The sequence below is a fragment of the Agrilus planipennis genome, unplaced genomic scaffold, assembly GCF_000699045.2.
Source record: "Agrilus planipennis isolate EAB-ADULT unplaced genomic scaffold, Apla_2.0 scaffold118, whole genome shotgun sequence".
NCBI classification, from domain to species: domain Eukaryota; kingdom Metazoa; phylum Arthropoda; class Insecta; order Coleoptera; family Buprestidae; genus Agrilus; species Agrilus planipennis.
The window spans coordinates 383,161-410,319 of record NW_020438955.1 but is presented as its reverse complement, the minus strand read 5'-3'; the positions used below and the strand labels follow the sequence as shown (position 1 = coordinate 410,319).

The following is a 27,159-nucleotide window of genomic DNA, read 5'->3' as shown; positions in this document are numbered from 1 at the left end:
TATATATATTAAATTTTCAACACATTTAAAAATAAAAATTCATTTGGAATTTCCCTAAATTTTCCAATTAGGGCTTTCCCTACTGGGTCCCAGATGGGGAAAACGTTACATTTCCAATAGAGAACCGGTTGGGTGTCCCATTTGGGACCCTATTTGAATTTGGGAAAACCCAATCGGGACCCAGCCGGTTCCCAAATATAAATTCTACTCGGGATCAAACCAAAGAAAAAACCTGTCCTTAGTTACAGGGTATTTCGCACATTATTAACTGTAACTTACTGAAATTACTATAAGATTACAAGGTTACTTGTAAACAAAAATCGCCTTTGAAAAATCGTGCATCAGTATGCAGATATGTAACCACACACAACGTATTAAACTCCATCAATTTAGGGTATATTAATGTTTGGCATAGTACATTTATAATCAAGCTTCGTTTCATTGATGGAAAATATGTACAAATGGCGTCTACTATGCCGTCTCTGTTGGCTGTTAACCAATAGTAGCTAATGTTGGTTGGTATTGTGTACCGAGCGGAATGGCCTAGAGGTTTAGACCGTTGCTCAGCATTCTGGAGGATGCCGGTTCGATTTCGGGTAGTTTCCTGGGATCATTTAGGCAAATGTTGGGGCAGTAATATTTCACAGATAATCTTTCATTCTGTTCTGTCTTCATTTTGTCCGTCTCATCTTTCTCACCCAAACCACCACCCACCCATTCCAACGATTCCTGAAGAGGGCCTTCTGCCCTACCTTCCGGCGTAGTCCGGAGGAACTACCCGCCCACCAGCATTAGTGCCTGGTAAGAATGAAACACCCAAAAGTTTTTTAAAGTTCTTTTGGTATTGTATCTAAACCGCCGGGCAGGAAACTGACCCTAAACGTATTGTTATTGTGTTGTTCTTTTACTCGATTGAATTTTGAGGTTATATCTTCCAAGAAAAGGCGATGTATGTAAATAAGCTAAATAAAAACCTATTCTATTAAACAAATTACATCGAAATTTTATTCGCTTCCGAAGAAGACCATTTTACTTTGTACAATATTATTCCAATTTTACGATCTTTCGAATTGATAAGAAAAGTTGTACGTATCGTTTCAAATAAAAACGAAGCCGCAATATACCGAAATTTGAATGTTCCCCAATAAATGTATATGACACGCCAAAAAACGAATACAATAGGAAGCATTTTTATGCACCCTTCAAACAGAAGGAACGTATCGGATGGCCCATAAATTTTTTATCGATCGGCAATAAGGCACCGGAAATCGACGTGGTTGTTCCTCAAGATAAACAACCAAAAGCGGAAAACGCAGCTGACTAAAAGATCAAAGCGAGGAAAATTGAAAGGGTGTGTCATTCTCGCACTGTGGGAACATTTATCCACATTTCAGGAATCATCGTCGGGAACTATGGCCATGATCAAAAAACAGATACGTATACGAAGTGATTTTTCACAGTGGTGGCACGAGAGAACTCCACAACAAAAAGAAGAAAACCGAACCTAGGCTTTGTAATTCGAACACCAACTGATGGAAAAAGTTATAACTTAAATGGATAGAGAAGTTACATGAGAATAATGTACGTGAATAGTAAAATTCTTTACTAGATCATAAAAAATGACTATTATTATTAAGATTAGTAGATAGACAGCTATCTTTGACAGCTGTCATCGTAAGCAGAGGAACTTATGATCAGGAAGCAACAGATGAAGGGGCCTTGCCGGAGCGCCCGCTGAAAGAACGGGCCGAAGCCTTGGATGACGACAATGCAGCTGTTAATGATGGCTGACGGCTAGGGGTGGTGGGGGTAAAACGGTACAGAATGGACGAAAATGAACCATCATAAGAAAATACGTGGAATTTTGATCCAGAACGAAGGTAGCCTATATACTAAGATTGTTTGGGTTAGGGATTATTCAAGCCTTATTCAGTAAGTGTAGTCCGTTGACTTTCCCCTTTTGATTGCCAACTCGGTTTACGCTCCAAAGGAATCTTCCTAGAAGTAGAGTATTCTTTGAGTATCACGGACGGTACCATTTTCGTCTTCTTCAATGTAGCAGCTAAGAAAACGACGCCTATGTTCGGCTAGTGCGGGGCAGTACCAGAGGATATGGATAGCATTTTCTACTTCCTCGTCACAGAAACGAAAGGAGGACCTGGAGGTTGATCCCAGTTTATTCCTGTTGTGTCGGAGTCCTCCGCAGCCTATACATACTTACAAAAGAGTTTCAAGGTTAAGAATAATTGTTCTGCCCAGCTTTTACAGTTTGTAGTAATGTTTGAAGGCTTTTGCCTACCTACATCCTAGTTGAGTTTCCAAGTCCGGATAAAGGTCTGAGGCTCCCCATCTTGCAATTAGTTGCTTGCTGAGGCTAATAGAACTGAGCACCTGCTATAGCGAAGTCGTCTGCAAGTTCATTTTCCTTTGTGCCACTATGGGCCGGGTTCCTCAGATTGTCTTGACGCCTCCTTCAGAGTTCGAGCGATTTTGTCCTTTAATGAATGGCACGTATGTTATAAACTTTAGCTCTTCTTCGGTGGTCTTGAGTTTAGTTCTGCGAGGTTGTCTATAGTTTTATATTGTGCGATTCACTCCTCAAGTAGTACCCATTGGGGATAAATATGTCAGTGACAATGCAAGTTCTTTGTCTAAAGATGCTGGGTGACAAATAGCGCCGGAGGATGATGAGAGTTAGCTTTAATCACCATCGAAATTTCATCAAAAATATGCGGTTAAAATCCAGAAATCCAGTTTTTTTAGTCAGAACAGATCATTTTGGGTTTACATTTCTCATATTTTATATGAAGAGGGATTTAAAACCTAACTTCAAATCACACCCACGTCTTTATTCCTGTAAACAAAAGGACACGATCCCCTACTTCGTATTATCTTTTCCAACCATAACCTTTTGCTCGTAAGCAATGAAACAAAAGCATTCTTTGTCTATCACATTTATTGGACATGTTCTTTTGTGACCTCCTACAATTTCTACAACATCTGGTAAAAATATGCAATCAAATATTGCAAAAGTCGCACAGTAAATCGAATATTAAGAATTTTAGGTTACGTCCACACAAACTAATCAGTCTGGAAAGAACACGTGCAGTAATGTAAGTACGCCTTTGAAAAGCATAGTGGAAATGAAGATACTGGATGTTCAAACGTGAAACAGTATTAATGCCCAACGGATAGAATAGTAGCGTGATGTGTTGCGGTTTTGTTGCAATTGACACGACTCTTGTTGCTACAACAATTCGCTGTAATTGACTTCTGATACGATTTACAGCTTACTTGTCCAGTTTATAGCCGAGTCGTAACTACGACGACCGTCATAAAAGCTGGCAGATGCAACGGAATGCTTTTAGGTTATGTTACTACGTTGCGATATTCTTTTTTTCTTAACTGCTCACTATTTGAAATGAAACTTCTTTTGTCACCGTTGTACAATTCCATTAGAACCGCAAGAAAACGTTCACTATTTGTTTGTCGGCTTTGGTTCAGTTAAATCCCGATATAAATACAGTAACATTTTGTTCTTGAACTACCAAATTTGGACGGTACCATTCTCGAGGGTGCATACCAATTAAGGTCATTCCACCATAGCCTAACCTGTGTTTTATTTACTTGTGTATACATATGCAACCAACTATGTACATCAAACGAAGATGTAATGGTCATATATTTCATTAGAATATAGGCAATCAATATTGCGTCCGAATTAGACCCACCCAATTCTTTGCGATTGTTTAATACCAATTCAAATACGTCAAAAGCATCACATTTTATTAATAGATTTATAGTTATAGATTATGGTTAAATGGTAAAATTCTACACGTCGAAAGTAGGCGCTTATTAATTAGAATATTAAATTATTAAAAGTGATACATGTGTACGATCTGATTGCATGACTAAACTGGTAAACTCGTGAAATACTTAAATTGCATGATAGATGTTCGACAAGGATTTTGTTATGTTTTTTTAAACGTATTTGTGTAGATATGTACTCGATTTTATTAGTGACATCGCAGACATCGCTGATCTTGACGCAGACATGTATATCAAGAGCTGCCTGAAGATGTTTGTTCAAATCCCCTTATTCAGGTTTTAAATTACTTGACGTAATGGAACAGGTGCTCGAAGAAATCGGTTTGACAATTTTAAGTTGAATAGATTTTTTTTGGCATCTCGTCTCCGATTTGAACGGTAAAATGAAATTTCCCTATATCATCTCGGAAAGGGGATTTAAATAAATGTACCCTTATTTCAATTTACGTCTGAGGGTAGGTAAATCAAAAAATTTCCAAACTTCGCTTAGTACAGTATTGTGCCTGTTCATTATTAACGAAAGTATCCGGGTATAGTAGGAATAGTACTCTATATTGTTTAGCAGAGTCAACAAGTTCTAATCCCTAGGTAATCCTTTGGTTAGAATTGTCTTTCCAATGTTTCAACAGGAACTGCCCACAGGCTCAACAAGTTATAATCCCTAGATAATCGCGTGATTAGAGTTATCTTACCAATGTTTCAACTGGAACTGCCCACAGAGTCAACAAGTTCTAATCCCTAGGTAATCCCTTGGTTAGAGTTGTCTTTCCAATGTTTCAACTGGAACTGCCCACAGAGTCAACAAGTTATAATCCCTAGATAATCCCGTGATTAGAGTTGTCTTACCAATGTTTCAACTGGAACTGCCCACAAAGTCAACAAGTTCTAATCCCTAGATAATCCCTTGATTAGAGTTGTCTTACCAATGTTTCAACTGGAACTGCCCACAGGCTCAACAAGTTCTAATCCCTAGATAATCCCTTGATTAGAGTTGTCTTACCAATGTTTCAACTGGAACTGCCCACAGGCTCAACAAGTTCTAATCCCTAGATAATCCCTTGATTAGAGTTGTCTTACCAATGTTTCAACTGGAACTGCCCACAGAGTCAACAAGTTCTAATCCCTTTGTAATTCCCTGGTTATAGTTGTCTTTCCAATGTTTGTTCAGGAACTGACACAAATCATCAAGATTATTTTGGATGGAGAAAGTGGTGGAAGTCTTAGTCCGTTTGACACTAGGAATAGTAATCCCATAAGATACCAGTTAGGATGAGCAATTTCAATTGAAGCAACACGTAACGTGAAAATCATGGCGCTCAAGCCAGAAAATAATTTCTGAGGTCCTTACAAAGAAGATTTCTTTGTCAAATATGACAGGTACCTACCCGATTGAATAAAAAACATCAAATTCTTGGTCAGTAGCTTACCAAAAATGCTGGGTGTGTAATTTCGATAAATTAAATCAAAGTTACTTGGAAGACATGATAGAAATGTCACTAAATAACTCATCATATATTAGTATTTGTTATATGTAACAATAAACTTCCTTTACATGTATCAAATCTTTGAGAATCTGAAAAGCTCTATTTTGAAATCTCTCGATGTGAAAAGAAGTTCTTCTAAATTTTTTACACTTAAATTTTTCCTAACACAATACTCGATCAAAATAACACATTTTAAAATAATTAGATATATAATTTAATGTTGAGATTGATATACAGGGCTAATAGATTAGTATGCTTAGATTTGCAGATGATTGATTAGCAGTATTAGCGTCTGACAAGGAGGAGTTAAAGATAACGTTAAATAAAATGAATCTTAGAACTGACTATGATAATAATTATGATGATGTCATTCAGGTACTCAACATTACTTTTCGCTTTTTAACTCGTTTTTGATTTGAAATGAAATACTTTAACATAAGTGTAAATCCAGCTGCAAAACTCCCCATAATTTAAGTTAAGTAGGTTGTGTAGCTGACGCTGGTGTCAATTGTTTTAGAACATCTGAGCTTTTCATTTTACGTTTTGACAATTTCTCTTTATGTTTTTCAATGGCAACGCGATTTTGTCTGTGTCAATAGAAGATCAATAAGCAACGCTGAGCATTTGGCTTACCGCAGTTTCTCTCTTGGTTGTAATATTCACGTCTTCCCAGTAGAACAGTCGATAATGAAACTGTCACGGAAAGAAAAGTGCATTGCGTTTTTTAAAAATAAAATCGAAAAATACGAGAAGCACACAATTTTGAGACGAAGGATGATTTGTACGACTTTAGAATCCAATTTGAAGTGGCGTGAAACACGGCCGCGACCTGAACTAAGATATAAATCGCACCATGCTTCTTGCTATACACCAGAAGTTTCTCCATCTATTCAGTCGTAATGTACCCCCTCGTGTTATCATAAAAGCCCTCGCCATCCGACCTCAAAACGATCCGTTCCGTTTGGGGCCAGCGAACTGTTAAAGAAGTTACGGCGTTATGTTGAAACTTTTTCTATAAAATCGACGACGCGACGGTGGAACACCGAAAACTAAATGGAAACATTTGTCCCGTATTAGAAATAGAAGAAATCGTAAACGTTATAGGTAGTAACCACCAATAATAGTAACAGGAGGTATTGTACGATCGTAAAAGTATTGGCAAACAAGGTTATGCGTTGTATTTTTAGTATCATAGAATCAAATAGAACTTTATACAGATGTCTACGGTTAAATCGGTTAAAATAAATTCATTTTATATGACAGAATAGTTAAGAGAGCTGGCGTGGCGTATTGATAGAGTGACTGGCTGGGAAACAACTATCCCGGGTTCGAATCCGACTCAGGCGAATAGAGGAACTACGCACAGTACTATCAAAAGTTCTGTCAGTCATATGTAAGTTGTAGTGTGTGATGCTTATAACATAAAAACAAGTCATTTTACACTACAAACGGATTGTTGGAGAGCTGAAAGTGGCCCAGGACCAAAGTCTTTCTGGCCGCTATGTACTTACTGATTCACGATTCATATCTATGGTCAATTGTTTGACAGCTTTTTTAGTGAGGTTTTCGAACACGATGATCGGAAATTACTGTATTCTATATACTAACTAACTCTTGAAGTTTTGGCATAATTTAACAGACTGAGATCGGGGCTACCTCTCATTAAGGGGGATGAATGCTGAAACATTCTAACTTTTTTTTTATTATTTTTGTAACTTTTCTGTACTTCACTTTAACGTTAGAAATAAAACACTATTTCACTATTTATTGATTGTTCGACTAGTTTCGTCTTTATCAGGACATTTTCAAGAATCAAATACATAAATTTTAATATATACAACTACTATGTAGAAGAAACGATTTGGGGGTGAATGTAGGTATAGGAATCGTACTATGTACACTGTACATGTTGTCTGGAATTCCCAGAAATGAATATAAGGTTACTGGCAATTCACGAGTGGATGGACTGTTTCTACATAATGAATTTGAAAAAACGAGGGAACCTGAATTGTACGCTTTTGTTTAAAATTATGTTGAAATAGATTCAGTAGTCGTGAACTGTTTGAATCAATTTGGTTATTTAAGTTATCAAATTTTTGTTTTCGTTAAGGCGATTTATTTCTAAAAACTGGTAAGTTAAGTTTCTTCCTTTGTTACAAATGTGTAGTATATTTTGGGAGCATGATCCTGAATTAGCGTGTGGCCAGTTAATAGTAGGTGTTTTCCGAAATTTGAAATGTTTTTACTTTTTGTGTTCATTATATCGTACTTGAAAATTTCTTCCTGTTTGGCCTATATAGTTTCAGGGGCATTGACTACACTTCAACTTATATACTCCTGATTTTTCAAAAATGATTGTTTTTTGTTTAGCATTAAAGAATAATTTACTGACTTTTTTTGCCGAAAAGGATGGTTTTAGTTTAAATTACGAAAATATGTTTGATATTTGGTGTGAAATTGGGTGTATGTGGTAGTGTTGTGTATGTGGATGAATGTTCAAGTAAAGTTGCCTTCACCATCGTTGATTGAGCTTTGCTTTGTGAGGAGGCAGTCAATCTTCTTCCAAAAACTAAGGCGTACCCTTTAAATGCGGAAATACAGATGAACCATAACAACCACTCAATCGGTCGCATTTTAGAGCTAGGCGTTGAATGTTCGAGTAAGATTGGGTGCTTGCTCACATAGCAAAGTTTAAAGGACAGTAAATTTACAACAGCAAATGCAATATGTAACAGTCCATCTGAATGTTTAAGTAGCTGCTTTTGAAACAAACTATTGCCAAGATAAACTAAACTTCCAATTAATAAAATTTAATAATTATATATCAAGAACTCAACAAGCAATACTCGGAGACATTCCAAATCTTATACCTTTTTCATGTTTTCGTTCAAAGATGATTTTAGATTTAATTTTCTTCTTACAGCGTTTGAGATTTCGACGTATTTGTAATTAAACATACATACAATTTAGACATCTTTTTTAGACGTGAGTTAGTTTAATAAGAAATATTATTCTGAAAATTCATTTCTGAATTTTTTACCTACGACACACTACCTCAAATTAATGAGGGAAAAAAACTGTTACTGTTGTCACACCTCCGTCGGGAATCGAACCCGGGACCTTTGGCTTTACGCACAAATGTTCTAACCACTAAACTACGAGAGATGACAACAGCAACCACGACCAAACCGCTACAAGGTTAACAATCCGTCGAACTAATGTAACTATATACTGAATATACTATGATTAAACATACATACAATTTAGATATCTTATTTAAAAGTGAGTTAGTTTAATATGAAATATTATTCTGAAAATTCATTTTTTGTAAAGGTGCGTAAAGCCAAAGGTCCCGGGTTCGATGCGGCGGGGGTGTGGCAACAGCAACAGTTTTTCCCTCATTAATTTGAGGTAGTGTGTAGTGGGGAAAAAATTCAGAAATGAATTTTCAGAATAATATTTCGTATTTGTAAATTAATAAAAAAATGTCGCAAGGTCTACCATAAGAATACATTCGTAATTCGCCGGAAAAGTCGTTATACAGACAATTTTAATTTCCCAGAAGTTTCAACTTTAGTCTTGCGGCAGGAAAACAACCAGACGACAGCCACCAAAAAAAATCCTACTATCGATTAAAAGAAGTGTCAGTTTGGATTTTGAAAACTTTTAGACGAAGGCATGATAGCAGTCCATCGAATTTATCGATTGCAACTTTTTAACATCGAATTAACTTTCGGAGTGGTCGTCCTTTTTGCCGGACTGGATAATGAGTGCCGGGGCATTTCAAAAATCGTTTAATTAAAAGTCGAAGTCGAGCATCGGTTCGCGTCGAAATTGGAAACTTTGTCAAAAATTTAGGAGCACGAGAAGAAGAAAAAAAAAACAAAAACGGTAGGAAAGAACGAGCAGTGACGCCCGCGCGCGTCCTTTAATTGAAGTACAACCGGAGTAAAAAGTTTTCGCACAATTTTCAAACACTGATGAGTTCCGAGACTGTGTAACTTTGATTTGTGTTTGTACAACTGTCTGCCTCGTCCACTGCTAGCCGTTCTCGGATTCAAATTATTTTCGTGACTTTAGCACCACTTCTTGCGATAAAAAAAGTCCCTTTTCCATTTCGCGATAGTAACGAACTAATTATAAAACTCAATTCAGCGAGAAAAATTGGTTTTTTTTTTTAAGTAAGCGCTTCCATTTACGGGAAGTTATATAACTGGAAGGGAAATAATAAAACGTCATCTTCAGTTATTTCTTTGGTGGCTCTTGAGTACATTACAAGGGTTAAAAACCGCCAAGAGCGTTTCGAACGCGATTTTAGTATTGAAAATATCACTGGGGTCATCTACATGGGATCAGGAATAACGATTGAAGATTATTAGGCTGCCTCTTACTGTAGGTCAGAAGTAAATGTAGTTTAGTTAATGAAAATCCTTAGAAAAAAACATTTGGTTGCCAATATGGCATAGCAACTGTTTAACATGAATACTCAAATGGCGGCATTCGAAATTTCAAACTTAATCGATCCATTGTTTGTCAAAAATGAATCTCGATATAATAAAATGAATGATTTAGAAGACGCACATCGCAAGAAAAACGTAAAGGAAATTCCGAGTAAATTTCCATGAAAATGGGAACTTTTCGCTTTCTTACTAATAACTGAATTACTTTTCGGCATTCAATTTGACCTTATTTGGGATGAAATTGGACTGGAGATACTTTCACGTTAGTTAATCACGACGAGGTTCTCTTTTTGCTGTGACAGTTTCAGTTTCACATCCTACAGTACGACGAACCGCAGCTGACAGAAAAGAAGGTGGCTATTAATTCGAAATATTGGGCACTATTCAGATAGATGAAACTAGATTGTTCTTTCATCATCATAAGGTCGTCAGTAATACGACTGATTGGACACGCACCTCCACTATTTCCTATCCGAAGCGAATCTCTGGATTTCTCTAAAACTAGAACTACCCATATCCTTAAATATTTGCGAACAGTATTCTAATCTAAGTCTACCTCTATCCCTCCTAACATCCTCTAACATATCTCTGACTAGACCTTCATGCCTGAGAAGGTGACCTACCAAGTTATCTCGCCTATTTCGTATTGAATTCCATAGAGTCCTCTGTTCTCCTATTATTTCTAATAACTCTTCATTTCTAACCTCCATCTACGGTATCCCCATCATTCGTCTGTGACACCACATTTCGAACGCTCCAAACCTTTTCTGTTCTTCCTAGCCCAGCGTCCATGTTTCACACTCGTACAGCGCTGAGCTCCAAACATACACCTTTAACAACCTTTTCAGAATTTCCAAATTAACCGTTCGCGAGCATAGATGTGACATCTTTTGATTGAAGGCGCCTCGACCCTGCGCTATCCTCTGCTTTATATCCCTACTACTCCTTCTGATGTGACTTACCTACAATTGGCCACTTCTTCTAATTTTTTATCGCCTATCTTTATATTCGCTCTTTCCCTACTTTTTCTTCCCTTGCATGTCAGTATTTTTATTTTACTTTTATTTATTTTCATACAAAACTATTTTGTCAATACCGCTTCCATTTTATTTAAAGCTATCTCTAACTCCTACTACTGCTACATCATCTTCAAATCGAAGCATAGTAATCTTTTGCCGCTTTATATCTATCCCTACATTTGTAGTGTCTTTAATAATAATGATCGCGTCTTCGATGTATAGATTAAAAAGTAACGGTGACAGTCTGCAACTCGCTTCCTTTTAGTCTTCTGGTCACGTGTGTTAGTTTCAACAGAATTCCGACCAGAAGCCCACTGTTCTGTCAAAATTTTTATGTGTTTCTGTGGACAAATCGTCATTTGAGTGTAGTGACCATTGCGATGGTTGTATTTGCGTGGGCGCGCAATTTATTGTAGCTATTTTGATATAGGTGACTACAGTAATCGCACTCGTGTGTCGTTGTTTTCTGGCTCATTTCGGACTCGCGTTCCATCAGGCGTGTTGCCCATTATTCTTTCCGTTTTTTCCCCCGTTCTCTCGTTTTTCTCTTTTTGTGCTAGCTATCATTTCAGTAATATACGTGGGTCAATCATTTTTCGTCGCGGCGCGCGTGAGAGAGAACCAGAGGCACGGAAATTGTCACGTATTTCAAAACGGTCCTGCTTCGGTGTGTATATTTTTCCACATTTATTAAAGTCGCCGTGACAGCAGACAGCGTCGCGACGTACGACGTCCCTTCCCCGGTGAAATACGGACGCGGTAAATCAGTCGGGATTAAAATCATACCGTCGTCATCAGAGCAGATATTAATTCTCGGTTTTATTAAATAAATAGTTTTACCGTCCGCCCGCGAGTAGATACGGAGGTTGACGCCGGCGCCCTCTACCATCTCGAACCATTAAATTTCTTCGTTCTGCCCGGGATTTGCTTTTGTTACTTATAACAATTGTCGTATATCTCGCAATTTAAAAATGTTTTGTTGTGCCTTTGAAAAACATAATCGCCTGCCCTTTTAATAGATAGTGTGGACAATCCTTTAAACGGTGTATGATGGAGCTTAGTATCTAAATAAGCTTAATTTTGTAGTTCATTTTCTAACGCAGGGGTCATTGTGTATTATCTCTGACGTTAGCTAGTTATGTAGGACTATATAAAAGACATATATTTTAAAGTAACTTTAAAAATCCAAAACATCGTTGTTTCGGTTCATCATCATCATAAGGTTGTCAATCCTAAGTCAGGTTGGACCGATCGGCATGGTCTAGAGGTTTAGTCCATTGCTTAGCATTCGGGAGTACGCCGGTTCGATTTTGGGTCTGTCTGCCTTGATCCAAGTTCTTCTGTGGTTTCCCTGGATCACTCAGGCAAACTGGAGCAGTAACATTCCACAGACAATCTTTCATTCTCCTCCAGTCTTCATTTCGTCCGTCTCATCTTTCCACCCACCCATTTCCATAATTCCTGAAGGGGGGCTGAGGAGTACCTTCCGTCTTACCTTCTGACGTAGTCTCCTATGTCTCTGATTAGTCCTTCATGCCTAAGAAGACGTCCTGTCTTTATAAATGTAAAATCGATGTAGACGTAGATGTGGACAGGCCGATGTTCACATTCAACACCTTAGGAGATGTGTATTTTTCTTAGGTATCTCTCCAAGGAGACCTACCATTTACAGAGCTCTACCTTGTAAATATAAGTAACTGAAATTATCTGAGTACTATTTAAATTATTTTCCGGGTGTTGAGAAAGATAGGCGTGTTCCATTTTTATTTTTGAAAGAAGAACACGTCTTATGCAGGATGGAAGTTTATTTTGAATTAGCGCAAAAACCGTGTTTTATTAAGACTACCTACTCCTCACATATTTCTTCATATTTCTGCGATAATTTTTTTTAACAGCAATCGTTCTCTTATTGGAGATATATGTATCATATTTTGAGGTTATAAAATTAACGTGTCTCGTATAGCCCTGTTCATTTATTCGTCTAGTTAGCCAACTAGTCCATTAATGAAACACTTCGTCTGTTTTATTCTCCATAGATTAATAAGGCAAATACTATAGCTAGCAATAATACCCACATATGACTATATAGTGTCTGTATATTCATTTTTCCGTAAATAATATATTGTTTAACTAATCTTTCTTTCAGGGAAAACCAAACAATCTCATGCTCTATTTAAGCATGAAAACTCCTTGTATAATAATATCCTGTTTACAATTTTTAAGAAAAATATTTTTTACTTCCTTTAGTATCATAATCTGCATTCCAAGTTTGTGTTGTATAGTCAAACGGTTGCTAATGGTTTCCTAATTGCTCAAACGATGCAAAATCATTGTTTATCACTTACAAAGGGTCCCGGGGGTGTTTCAGGTCCCAGTGCTTCTCGCTCATCAAGAAGCGTGAACGAAGATAAAATGGCCGAGGGATTTCACTTTGATTACACGTTTTTCACCATAATTATACGCAGTCCGCCTTACAGGCAGCAAGGGAATACAAAAAAAGGAATCAAAGTGAACCGGGACCCTTGCCTAATTCCTTATTTTCGCTGCTCGCTTTCATACAAAAAATTGAAAAAAAGAAAGCAGATTTCATTTGGGTGCCAAATGGAAGCCTAAATGCCACCCATGCTTGTGATTAAGGTAATAAACATGTTTTCAAAAATTGACAACAAAACATCGTTGTTCAATAAAGAACATGAAATTTTTCGGCACATCATGTGTAATTTTGATAAACGAAACTCAAAGCTCCTCAAAGACAAGTTAATTAATATGAAGTTACTGTAAGTATATCGCCAGATACTGGTTTTTACTGCAACATTTGATGTGTATAGCAAGGGCGTTAGAAAAGTATCTATAAATAAGTAACGTATTTGAAAGTACAGACAACTGTCAATCCGGCTCTGGTAAATCACACAGAGAAATACGACATTCCAACATCACATCAGTCATTGGCATAGGTCAGTGTGTCACTGTAGAACGGAGAATATAAAGAACATCTCCTTGCCCAAATCATAGATATGTACATACAGTAACACACAAATATCAAAAACCCCTAACAAACAGAACTAGAGTTAAGGCTTTTGTTAAACTGGCGTGATCAAGGATCTTCATTTCTTTTAAATTCCCACCCACTTTGTCTCACATGAATTGCATAACCTAATTCCACCTGGTTTCAGAAGAAATATATTCCGAATTGGCGACGTCGCCATTATCAAGAAGATTAACGACTCGGTCCCCTAATATCTCCACAACCAACAGCAGTGGCGCAATAAATTTTTTAATAAGTATACAAAATTAGTTAAGAAGAATTTAAAAGTCCCCTGGCACTTGTTTTACGCCGCGCTCGTCCAACCGTTGCTGTTTCAAGGACGCAACCGAACGTGAAGGAGGAGATAACAATGAAGAAATGATTGACAAATTTATTACTTTTTTTCTGTCTATCTCACTCCTCTCGTCCTCGTTTCCCTCAAGTTGAACTTCCAAACAGTAAACTCTCGTCTCTGAGGAAATTTTCTCGTTACTCACCGACATCAATCAAAATTAAGACTCTGGGAAATTCACAAATTGTTCCTTTTTTTCCTTCTCGTTGGGATAAAGTAAAAATTCCGATTCAGAGATAACACTTCCTTTCATAATTGCATCTTTCTCTTAAGTGGTAATTGATTGCAACTATCCAGATACTTTATAAGCTGCAAGAAGGATGGACTAAAATATTTCAGAATTTATTCTACAATTTTACGTATCTGTAGATTAAATTTTGATACAATTTCCTCTTGTATATATTTCTTTATTTTATCGAAATCACTAGTAAAATGTGTCAATTTTGCGTCTGTTTCATTTTAAGGTTATATAACTTGTCGCCCTTATGCTTCCTAAGCGATATTGTTGCTATTATAAGGGCTTTCCTTATAATAGCAACAATATCGCTTTATAATTATCAAAATTAAACTGAGAACGACATTGTGTTCAGATTTCAACAAATTTTGTATTATTTTAGGCAATAATTAATAATGTTTTTAAAAAATAGCAATGTAAATTTTGAAAACGCTTTGTCCATTCAAACGTGATTTTCAAGGTGATCGTGGGGTATTTAATTCTATAATTGTATAATTTCTTTGTCGGTACGGTAAACACTATCTTGTCACTTTTGCATCTATGATTCTATTTCTCAGGTGACAGATTACAGTTCTGGTGGTAACAGTTGTCTGTTAAAGGTTCAATTTGGGTGAAGCTCAGTTAAAGTGGTGTCAAGTGTCTGTTATATTATTAATTAATTTATATTATTAATTATTGATGTTATTGTGTACTCTATTAAATATATATTTGGTTTAATTAGTGGCGTATTATCGTAGCATCATCGCTTAAACTTAAAAAGTTAATTGGGTTTCACTATGACAAATAACGGTGTAGAAAATATAAAACATCAGGACCGAGCTCGACGTTAACATTAAAAATGACTCTGACTCAAACTGTCACAACTACTTTATTTGTAATAATATTTAGTAAAACTCGTACAAAGACGACTTACCCGAAACATCGATACACCCCTTTTGTATCTTAAGCGTACTGGTGTTGATTTCGCACATGTAGCACCCTTTATCCGATTCTTTTACATGACGGATTCTAAGTTCCCACGTCCTAAGCCCGTCAAAAGTGACGCTAATCCTTGAATTATGCGTCACCACTTTCGTCTGTAGGCTTAGCACTGTTTGATCTTCGGCTCGCAGCCATGCGACCTGTAACAAACGAGAAAAACCGTAAAACATAAACCGCTATACAAAAACAAGGCACTTTTGCATACTCAATTTAACACTGTCAGACATTGTTGACGCCAAACAGAAACAGTAGACATATTTTGTTTAACTGAAAAATAAGACAATAAATGTAATGATGAACGAAACGGTATCATGGTTTACCAAAATGTGGACTTATGGTATTAAACTGAAAATATGGATGTTGTTTCTGTGTATGGTTCGTGAGTCATGTTTGTAACATTGAAGATGCTATTTTACATACTTATAATATACCCATTTAGTGTAGATGGTGAGTGTAAAACCCGTGTATTTCTTAAGGAGGTTCATTTTCGTATTTTGCATTCAATTTTACCTCTCCACGCCTCCACTGACATTACAGCTACCAGCTGTTGCTAGCCATCTTTGACGCTGCTACGATCAGCAATTTTTTAAGGCGTGACGGCTGAAGTAATGTAAGGTATCAGAAGCTGCAGCAGTAGAAGAGCACCTTATGATCATGGTGCAATAGATGAAGGTAGCCTCAGAAAATATTGTAGCGAGCATGAGCGTGTCTGTGTGCGATCGGACATACGTGTGTATGAGCAGCTTATTGATTCGCTGACTAGCCGCGGGCGTACTGGGAAAGCAATTAAACAGTTCAAAGAAAAAATAAACTATCCGGATGTTTCCAGAAGGTTCCAGAAAGTAAACAAAAGAGTATTTAAAGGAAGAGACAACCGCCGATAGAGAAGAAATAAATTAACCGTTGCAGAAGTGAAATAAATGGCGCAGTGAATAGTGATTTATTAATAATTAGTGTAAATAAATAGAATAATTACCTAAGTTTAGTAATAATTTAATAGTGTTTTTAAGTTCAATGATAATTAGTGTAAATAAATAGTTTTCGTCTTAGAAGTTAAATTTTGTTAAACCCACGAACATTACAATATATCACTCTCAGGAAAATATTTATTCGTTCGGATATTCAACAATAAATGGTATTCGAAAGACTCCACCATATTTCTAAAAGCTGCAACGTTCAGTAGCGTAAAACTGGATGACACTACCAAAAGAGTCGCACCCCATAAAACAACCCTACATTTACGTTTGATGTAGAATTAAAGTGATTTTCAGTAATGACTAGAGCATTCCTAAGGGAATAGATGTGAATAATTAAACCAGCCCGTATCTAAAATCCGAAAATTTCAGCACTTTCTGGTGTCACGAATGACAAAATTATCGACACAACTAATCATATTACGACAGAGTTAAGTTCATTTCGGTAAACAGTAAAATTCAGGTGTGTGAAATACAGATGGCGCTGTCAAGAAAGTTTCATACCATAAACAGAAGCCTTAACGAACGATTTATGGCAAGAATCATTTACGAAAACCGTTATTATAATCGTAAACAACAAAAAAATAATCGGATATCTTAAACGACTTTTTTTTCGTTTCATGTGATCTGTTTAGTTGGCGTAGATTGGCAAAAAATGGAAAGGGAAATAGAATTAAATTGCCCAAAAAAAGTATTAGGACGAAGTTAGTGCCGCGTCGTCTAAAAATTAATGATCAAAATTCCGGTTAAAGACATATATACACGCGTCACAGCTCCCTGTTGTTCTCCTTGTCATCTTTTCTACCCCATTTCGATTTAACAGCTTATTCTCATCTGTAGCGCACACTGGGAGGAGGTTTCCTTCGACGTGTCGTCGGGATGATGGTGATAGTATGTAGTTGAAGCTTGTGCTGAAAGGTGTCAGCAGGCTAATGTGCTCGTACGGGCGTGAAGAACCAGGCCACTAACTACATCATTTCTAAAGTGAACCTGCTGCTTCGAGGGTGACAGATCGCTTTCAGGCGTGGATTATGTCGACCGTCAGCTTACTCTCCTGCTACACACACACACACACATATGTATGCCCGCATACACAGACGGGGCTACGGTTAAGATGACGCCTTTTCAAAAAGTTAACTGAAAAGGGTCTGCTGTTGTTGTTGACTGGTTGGTGGGTGAATAAATAAAAAAGAACGACAGCCATAAAAGAGAAAAACGGTTTAGGAAGGAAGTGAAGAAAACAACAAAGCAGAACGTTGTTTTGTGATTTTTCTTGTTTACCTATTGACAGTATTACCTTTTAGGATTGCACAATAAGTTACAAAAAGTAGAGCCCCTATATTGTTGTCGTGTCAGGTGTATCAATAGCTTTGATAATTATAGATTTATATAAATGAAATTTTTAGTAGAATGAAGATTTGGGCTATAGGGCCGTGGTCTAAGTGAACTATTGTGTCCAGATGTTTCGTCAGTTACTGCGGCTAACATCCTCAGGAATTTTTGCGCTTTCTTTAATAATTCACCAGATATATTCTCCTAAACATTTAATCCTCGATTTCGAAAATAACACTTGGCTAAAACTTCCGACAGCCATACCTCCGAAACGGAATCTCGTAAGTGGACGCTTTTACTCTTGCTGTAGAGCACAGTATCTCTAAAAAATTTTGGTGATACTGCAATGGAGATCGGACCACTCAGTTCGGTGGTAGGGGCTATCGTGTGGCCTCAGGAAAACACTAAAACGAACGATAGGGCAAATTGCGCGAATTGGGTCGGCTCTAGCGCAAACCAGGAGAGTCACAATTTAAACTTGTTTCCGTCGAAAACTTTCCGCATTCATTGGGCTTTGAACGAGCCCTGTTTGGCACAGATCGGACGTGCGTCTTCGGAGCCATGGATTTTTATCCGCGGCCAAGTTCGCGAGCGGACAGCTCCTATGTTTGACTTTTCGCGAGCTGTAGCTGGAAAACGGTAAGACCTATCGGAAAAATTCTTCCATAGGCGGATGCCCCGTCTCAGCGCGAACAATATGAGCCGTATGCGATAGCATTCGGTGTTGATGAAAAATTCAAAACTTTTAAAACTTTTTAATTTTTTGTTCTTCGAAATTAAGTTTTTTCCGTACACTTCGGTACGGGCCAACCGTTGGTGAAAGAATTTTTGCCCTATCTTTAATATTTCGCCAGATATGTTCTCCTAATCATTTAATCTTCGATTTCGAAAATAACTCTTGGCTAAAACTTCCGACAGTCATAACACCGAAAAGGAACCTCGTAGCTCGGCGCTCTTACTCTTGACTCAGAGCACAATATCTATAGAAAATTGCGGTGATACTCCAATGGAGATTGGACCACTCAGTCCGGAAGGAGGGGTCATCGTGTGGCCTCAGGAAAACACTAAAACGAACAAAAAGCAAATTGCGCGAATTGGGTCGGCTCTAGCGCGGACTAGGAGTGTCACAATTTAAACATGCTTCCGTCGAAAACTTGCCGCATTCATTGGGCTTCGAACGAGACCTGCTTGGCACGGATCAGACGTACATCTTCGGAGCTATGGGTTTTTATCCGCGGGCAAGTTCGCGAGCGCACAGTTCCTAAGGTTGCCGTTTCGGGAGCTGTAGCTGAAAAACGGTAGGACCTATCGGAAAAATTCTTCCACAGGCGGATGCCCCGTCTCAGCGCAAACAATATGAGCCGTATGCGATCGCATTCGGTGTTGATGAAAAATTCAAAACTTTTAAAACTTTTTAATTTTTTGTTCTTCGAAATTAAGTTTTTTCCGTACACTTCGGTACGGGCCAACCGTTGGTGAAAAAATTTTTTTTTGCCCTATCTTTAATAGTTCGCCAGATATGTTCTCCTAATCATTTAATCCTCGATTTCGAAAATAACTCTTGGCTGAAACTTCCGACAGTCATAACTCCGAAAAGGAACCTCGTAGGTCGGCGCTCTTATTCTTGACTCAGAGCACAATATCTCTAGAAAATTTCGGTGATATAGCAATGGAGATTGGACCACTCAGTCCGGAAGAAGGAGTCATCGAGTGGCCTCAGGAAAACACTCTAAAACTAACAAAAAGCAAATTGCGCGAATTGGGTCGGCTCTAGCGCGGACTAGGAGTGTCACAATTTAAACATGCTTCCCGTTTGGTATGGATCGGACTTATATCTGCGAATCTATGAATTTTTATCCGCGGCCATGTTCGTGAGCGCAACATTTCTAATTTTGTCTTTGTCCATGCTGTGGCTGGACAACGGGAGGACCTATCGGGAAGATTCTTTCACAAACGGATGTTCCGTTAGGTGGAAAAAAATCATTCCTCACTTAAGACGCTTTGAATTTTTGTAGGGTTCAATTGATGTGAAATTAGTGAATTAATTTTCTAATAGACAACCTTATATTCCTCATTAATTTTTTTTTACGTTCAAATTATGTAGAATTAATCGCGTTGGCCTTTATGGTGCTCTACCATTTCGTACTTTTTCTTGGGGTACTCTGCATAACTCTCAGAGCATCTTGTAGGCATCATCCTATAGTACGTAATCGTGGTCTAGCGCAGACAGGAATAGCAAGTGTGTCCTTTCTCCTTGGCTCTCCTTCCTCATCTGTTACTTTGTCTACTTTTTTCACATAAATGTTAGAGAGAGAAACGTTGTTAGAGGTGCATTTTCTAGTTATCATTGCGCTTGACCATACTGCGATAGCACAGTATAATGGTATTCTATAGAGTAGACTCACTCCTGCAATTTAACCTAAAATGCAGGCGGTCATAAATCACCTTATGTGCTGCTATTTACTGCGACGTTTCAGCAATTTTATGAAAGTGTGTAAATAGAAAATATATTTGTAGTTTTGTGGCTTCACGACGACACTCGGTACTACCCTGAAAAATCGTTTGTATTTGTTGAATTTCTTTGCCTAACCTTCAAAAACAAAAGTGTATAAGATTTGGACCCTGACGGTATGTTCTACATTTGTGAAAATATGAAATCTTCGTTATTTGCGTCATGGAAAAGTCCTTCCTTTTGTACTGAAGGGAATATTGATGATGTAATTGCCTTTGTCGACGGAACTGGAACTGGACGAAACACGTGCCCCGGTATCTGACATCTCCTTGAATTATGACAACTTTTTACATATATCACTTGACAAAAAAAAAACATTCGTGATTTTCCTTTCGTCCTATTCGACGTTAACTTTACGAAATTTATTTATTTCTCTGTTCCAAATTTAACTTCAGAATCCGACGACAACGTTCCCGTGGAGAATAAAAAGTCCCGCTGGAACGAACGCCGGGCGACAGACATCATATATGTTGTGGAGATGAAGGGAGGGAGGGGGGGAAGTTGTCTAGAAAATATTGCCGACGACATACCACCGCGCTATTCCGTTGTTTAGTTAGAGGAATTCTTTCGGGGAAATTTAATAAGAGACAGCTTTCGAAACTTTAACAGAACCGAAAATAGACGTCAAACTGTTCTGGTGACATTAAGGAAAATAAGTTCACCAACTGCGACAAGGACAACTATCTATCTAAACACTTTATCTACTTTGGAACTTTGACACATCGATTAAAAGTATAAGTGTTTAGTGAACTTCGATTAAAATCTAAGATGGTAAATATAAGAACGCATCATAGTCATTTAAACCGAGCGCCATGGCTTAAAGGTTTAGATCATTGCTCACAATCCGGAAGGACGCACGCCAGTCTGCCTCAGTCCAACGATGAAGTTTGAGAACGGGTTACCCTTTTTCAACTGGAGTTGTTACGGTAAGTGGTTTTATGGTTCACTGCGTCCATGTTGTTTTTATGTTGATCCGGTCCTCCTCTTCGGTTGGTAGCACATTGTTTATTTTTCAATGTCGGTTTCCAAGCTTTGCTGATATGTAAGCCATCATCTCTGTTTATGTTGTTAGGATGTTGTTCAATTTCCAGAGCTTCCCTTCCAGCCATATTGTAGAATCCCGACGTTCTAACCAGGACAGTTGTATTTTTGAACTGTATGATGTGGCCTTCCTCAAGTGCGTGTTGAGCTATAGCTGATTTTTCGGGTTGAAGTAATCTGATGGCTCTTTCGTGTTCTTTTCTCCTTGTCAGTATGCTGCGTTGCGTCATCCCAATGCAGTCTTTACCACATTCACAGGGTATGCGGTAAACTCCTGGTGTTAGTAGTGGATCTAGAGGGTCCTTTGCTGATCGTAGTTCATTTTGAATCTTGCGGGTGGGTAGAAATGTTGTTTTCATGTCCTTTTTTCCATGAATCTTAGCTATTCTGTCCGTGATATTCTGGATATATGGAAAACAAGTTGTGATCTTTTCCTTCTCAGTCGATGTGTTGGTATCTAGGATTTAATATTTTCTGGATTTCGCTGTAGCTGTAACCGTTTGTTTGTAAAGCTTTCTGTCCCAAAAAAGGACAGTCATCAAAACACTGGTTAACAGAGCTAAACTCATCGCGGACAAAGAACACCTACAGCCTGAATTAGACCACGTACAGAAAGTCTGGAAAAGCAAAATTCCACGGACCACGACCAAAATGCCCGGAAGAAAACACAGCATCGATAGACGCCGGCCGTGAAAGCCTAAGAACTACAGTGCCTCAGTCCAAGTTTTCCTGTGGTTTCCTTGGATCACTTAGACAGTAATATTCCACAGATAGTCTCTCATTCTCTTTTGTAATGAAACACCCAAAAGTTTTTGTTATGGTCAATTAACCCCATATTCTGTCGTGATGCCAGAAGTGAAAGAGAACACTTTGTAGAAACGCCCTCTTGCTATCCTCCTGCAGTTAGACGAACATGCGCAGAAAACTTAAACGTGGGCAAAGATCCGTTTTTGATAGGAGCTACCAGGAAGCCTGGCAAACGATGTTACCGAGGAAATCATTTTACGGATTATTTTGAGAAAAGGAAGAACGATCACTGGACAATATTACAGTGAGTTATTGGACCGCTTCGACAAAAAATTGAAGGAGACACGGACGCATTTGACGAAAAAGAAGGTGCGTTTTCAACACGATAACGCACATTCATCAGGAGTTGTTGCCGCCAAAATGCATGAATTACGTAATGATTTTGCTGCCGCACACCCCGTACTCACTCGATTTGACTCCCTGCGACTTCATCTTGTTTCCTACCATGAATAAATGACTAGCGAGAAAGAAATTTCGCTCAAACGAGGAAGTCATCGCCGAGTAAGAGGGGATTTTGGAGAGTTCGACAAATCTTATTTTTTGGAGGTGTAAAAACGATGGCAGGGTCGTTCGGAGAAGTGTATCTTTCTAAAAGGGGACTATGTTGAAAAATAAAAATAAAAATTTTAAAAAAAGGTGTCTTCATTTCTAACACGGGTACTTATTGAACAACCTCGTATATCTGATAAGTTGACTTCGCTGCAAGAGTTCAATTATTCTACCTTCCGCCTCAGAATTACACAACACGCCTTATGAATTTAACACGTTTGCTGATATTCCCCTTACAATAGTAAGAACTCGATATCTGCCTGTGAAATTTAACAAAAACTATGTTAAGTTTTAATGTAATAAATGTGCATGGTGTAGCATGTGAAAAAAGAGTAGCGTACGTTTTGTTCCATTTTTAACTTGCAAGGGTGGTCAATGCGGGAATCTCAGCACATAACCTTAAATTTCGTTGCTCGGTCGTCCCCCAGAACAAGAAGTAAGAAAAAAGAGTGAATCTTAGCGAAGATAATGAAAACGTATAGGAACATCGGTACATACTTCAATTAGCCGAAGGCCGGGCGTTAAATAAAAAAGAGTTGTTTTGTTAAATTTGCATGCGCTTGTGTAATTGCAAAGTCCGCACGAAAATACGTCCAAATGAATATTTAATTGCGTTGTAAAAAGGGAAACAATGGATGGGCAGCCATTACGGATTCAGGGCAGAGCTTGTAAACAATTTTGCAGTGACTTGTGTTCTAGGATTGAATTTAAAATGGGCGTCTAATAAAGTACTTTATATTCCGTTTGCAGAAGAAATCCTCACTGTCTGGGAATAACGAGTGAGGCCCTGCTTTCCGTCGGATTTAAATTAAACAACCAAGGAACGCTCCTCTTCGACTTCTTCCTTATATTTCTTCTTATTCTTTATTCTTCCTTCGGCTTGCAGTCCATGAGGCACATACGTACAAAAAGATAAACTGATACATGAAAGATTGATGTGTGTGCATGTGTATGTATGGAGCGTTTGAAATTGACTTGAGCAATGCACACAAAATGTATCCCAAAAGATCCTGCACGAAGTCCCCGTTCCATTAACTTAACCAACCGAAGAAACAATTTGTCTCCGCTCTGACGGTTACACCAACGAGTTATACTTGAAGCTTAACATTGTTCACTGTCTCGTATTCAAGTCGTTTTGCAATTATTATGATTAAGTGTCCCAATTTAAATATCCATCCCATCGTGTTGATATCAATTTTAAAACGTTTCTTCAAGCAATTTGGATTAAAAAAAATTAAGATCTCGCTATCGTCATGTCATTGTTGCTTCTTATAGTTGGCATTCTTAACACATTACCACGTTAAACGGTAATTTTTTCACTACTGTATCACGTTTGCTCATTTTACCACAAAAAGAACTTCAGCATGTTCCATTCCCACTACCGATGAGAGGACTATTCCTACCGTTTACACCCTAGAGCTTAGCCGGGGGTAGGGTTGAAGAACTTCAGCCTCCTTTCGGGAATTGATTGAGGGGAGAGACAGACGAGATTATCTGAGGAATATTGCTGCTTGTATTATTCGACGAAATTACAAAAACTCAGGCCAGACGGATCAGAAATCAAGTCGGTGTCTTCTAAAAGATTAAGCTATAATCTACAAGGGGGAACAATTATAAACAAGCCTTTGGCTACAGATGCAAAGAAAGGATCATGCAATTATATGAAGCATTAGATACGGTACAATCTCGTAGAAGGAACTTATGGCGAATCCGGTCACTCCATGACAGTTCTTTGATTGTCTCAACGACGAACAGAAGGGCGGTACACGCTGTAATAAAATTTATAATCAAGAAAGGCGTTAAACAGGCCAAAATTTGAAACTGCTCGACAGTGACTGTGTAGACGTCTAGAGTTTAAGTAAATGCGTGATAGAGTCGACAGAGGACCATCAAAAGTCAAAATACGCTGATAGGTCTGGTTTTCTTTCTAGTACTCTAAAGGAGTATTGTTGCTTGACTTTCTCCATGATCGTCATGGAATAAACACTACCTACAGTCCATTTCAATTTGGTAGACTTGTGACCTTGAAGAAATCTGCGCGAAGATAGAAAGAATACACACTAGGCGTGAGCATGGTAGAAATAGTTGGAACAAGCTTGAACGAGCAGAGCTCTCAATGGGCGGTCTTAGGCGATCGGCTAGAACTGTACAGTACTAGACGAAAATGTTTAGCAATTTCTTAAAACAAAAATGTATATAAATTAACAATAGAAAACAAAGCAAATGTTTTAAAGGTGTGTAGAGCGTTAAGTTAATTCACTTGTTATTATTTTTGGATAAATATGCTTTTAAATAAAGCATCTGCTTAAATTTTAACGAGGCAGTTTAAATAATTTTGCAAATTAGTTCTCGCTCGATGATCGGTGGAGAAATGAGCTCCGCAGACAAATATGATTGAATTTGGAATTATGCTACGGCGCATCCTAATAAAGAGAAGGGGCATATCTCTAACTTCCTGAAACGAACAGTACCACTGTGATCTTTTAGACTACGTTTGAGCTACATATCAGTCTGAACGCAGTCATCGGCCCATCCTAAACATGCACCACAATGCAAGGCCGAATGATGCAGGTCAAAATCCAGAAATAAAGTTGAATTTACTAGACTGTTATAGAACACCGTCTCTACAGTGCGGACCTTTTACCATATAACATCCACATATTTGACCGTTCAAGGAAGCGCTTGTAGCGGAACAGTTTGGGAATAATCAGCAGATTGAGGAGATCATGCTGCATCATGGATGAATACCCGTTCTAAGTAAATCTTTCTTCTAAAACAGTATAAGATAATCTACCTGTTGGACTTGTTCTTCCATTATTGTCCGCCGGAAGTCCTCCTACATATTCGTAGCTAATCATTTCATCTTTTGCACTCTCCATCCAACTTTCTCCCCACATTGGTTGAAATTATATCTATTGTTGCACATTAACACAATAACATTCATTAATTTTTCATCTGATCATCTTTATCCATTAATTATCTTTCTGCCTTATTTATACCAACACTGTGTTGTCCCTTCATCACCATTTGTCCCATCTTTCCTGCGACCATTTCGGTCACTTTGGCTCATTTAGCCATAATTTACCCTCGTTTTATAACGGCTTCACCACCACTGCCTCTCTCAATGTTCGTATTGAAGATATTTGTAGGTCAAAATAGTAAACTTTCCTATTTACACAAGACTATAATAATAATAATAATAGTAATATGGCAGCTAGAGTTGAGTCTTTGGTTTCTCTGTCTTCTCACAAAAAACGGACAGACAGACACACAAGTGATCCTATAAGGGTCCGTTTTTTATTCAGACGTACAAAACTCCAAATTAGGTGACTTTCCCCTAATTATTCACGAATATTTTTTGTTAGGGACAGTGCTCGACATAATTAGTTAGGTAGTTGGTTGGTTTGTTTGCATGAAATGAAGCACTTCGTTTAGTTTATTAAGGTATTTTGCCGCGTATCGCGTACATTTCATGCAGCGGATTTGCACAATATTGAAATTCCGAGTTAAAACTCAAGCAAGCTTGGAGATCAGGAAGTTCAAGTGTGCGGTCTTGACAATACGAGGGGTGGATCGAGTGTGTTTGAATTATAGGAGCGTGTCACGTCCTCCAAATCGATCTTAGGGTAAACAGAGCCCTGCTTTGAATTGATATTTACACAATTATATCGGTTACCAGATTCGTTTAAAAAATACAAGTCAATCTCGATTGAGAAATGACAGTGAAAACAATATAGTGTAAAACTACAGACTATAATTAAATAATCAAATACAAATCGAAATGTGACGTAAGACGGTCCAACCACGTGTGTGTAAACGTTTTGTCATTTTTTTTTTATTCGTAGTGGCAGTGTTGGCAGACGTACCATAATTATTGTACATGTACCATAATTTAATGTTTTGTACAATCTGCAATCCAAGGTGTACAATAATGCTTGAAAGTACGATAATTTTGAATACCCAGTTATTTTATGAAGGAATAATGATTTCTAAATATTCGAAGCCGTACGGATTTTGCCGCTGTACATTTAGGTTATTCATTTTACAGAAAGGCGGCGTGCCGGTCGTTTTAGCTGGACAGTATTATCCAATGACAATCAGTCATTCCACTATACGTTAAAATGATTCGTTGCTTCACTTCTTTCCAGTGTTGGCAGACGTACAATAATTATTGTACATGTACCATATGTATAATAATTCCTAAAAGTACAAAAATTTTGAAAATCCATATATATCTACTATATGTCTAGTTGTTCATAATGTTTAAACTAAAATATTTAAATCACCCGCCAATTTTTGTGTGTACTGAATTTCAAATCCTGAAAAAAAAATTATTATCATAGTAAACTGCAATAATTTCTATGGGTGCTTAACTTTTCCATATGGTAATATTGCAGGTAGCTTTAAAATAAAATTAGTTAACTATTTACGATAATTACAAAAAGTACAATAATTTGTCTGAAAGTACAATAATTCGACGGTCATGGTACAATATTCTGTTTTCACGCATCTGCCAACACTGCGTAGTGGTGAACCGCTCACTTGGACAACTGACGATCC

At 37.8% G+C, this 27,159-nt stretch overlaps 1 protein-coding gene across 1 annotated transcript in view; it reads right to left on the bottom strand.

The window, feature by feature from the left end:
- Positions 1–27,159, bottom strand: part of LOC108738921 (neurotrimin-like) — a 207,336-nt gene that overhangs the window by 24,866 nt on the left and 155,311 nt on the right. Inside the window, exon 4 of the mRNA XM_025974972.1 lies at positions 15,317–15,524. Coding sequence (XP_025830757.1) covers positions 15,317–15,524 — 208 coding nt within the window. The remainder of the gene's footprint in view (positions 1–15,316; positions 15,525–27,159) is intronic.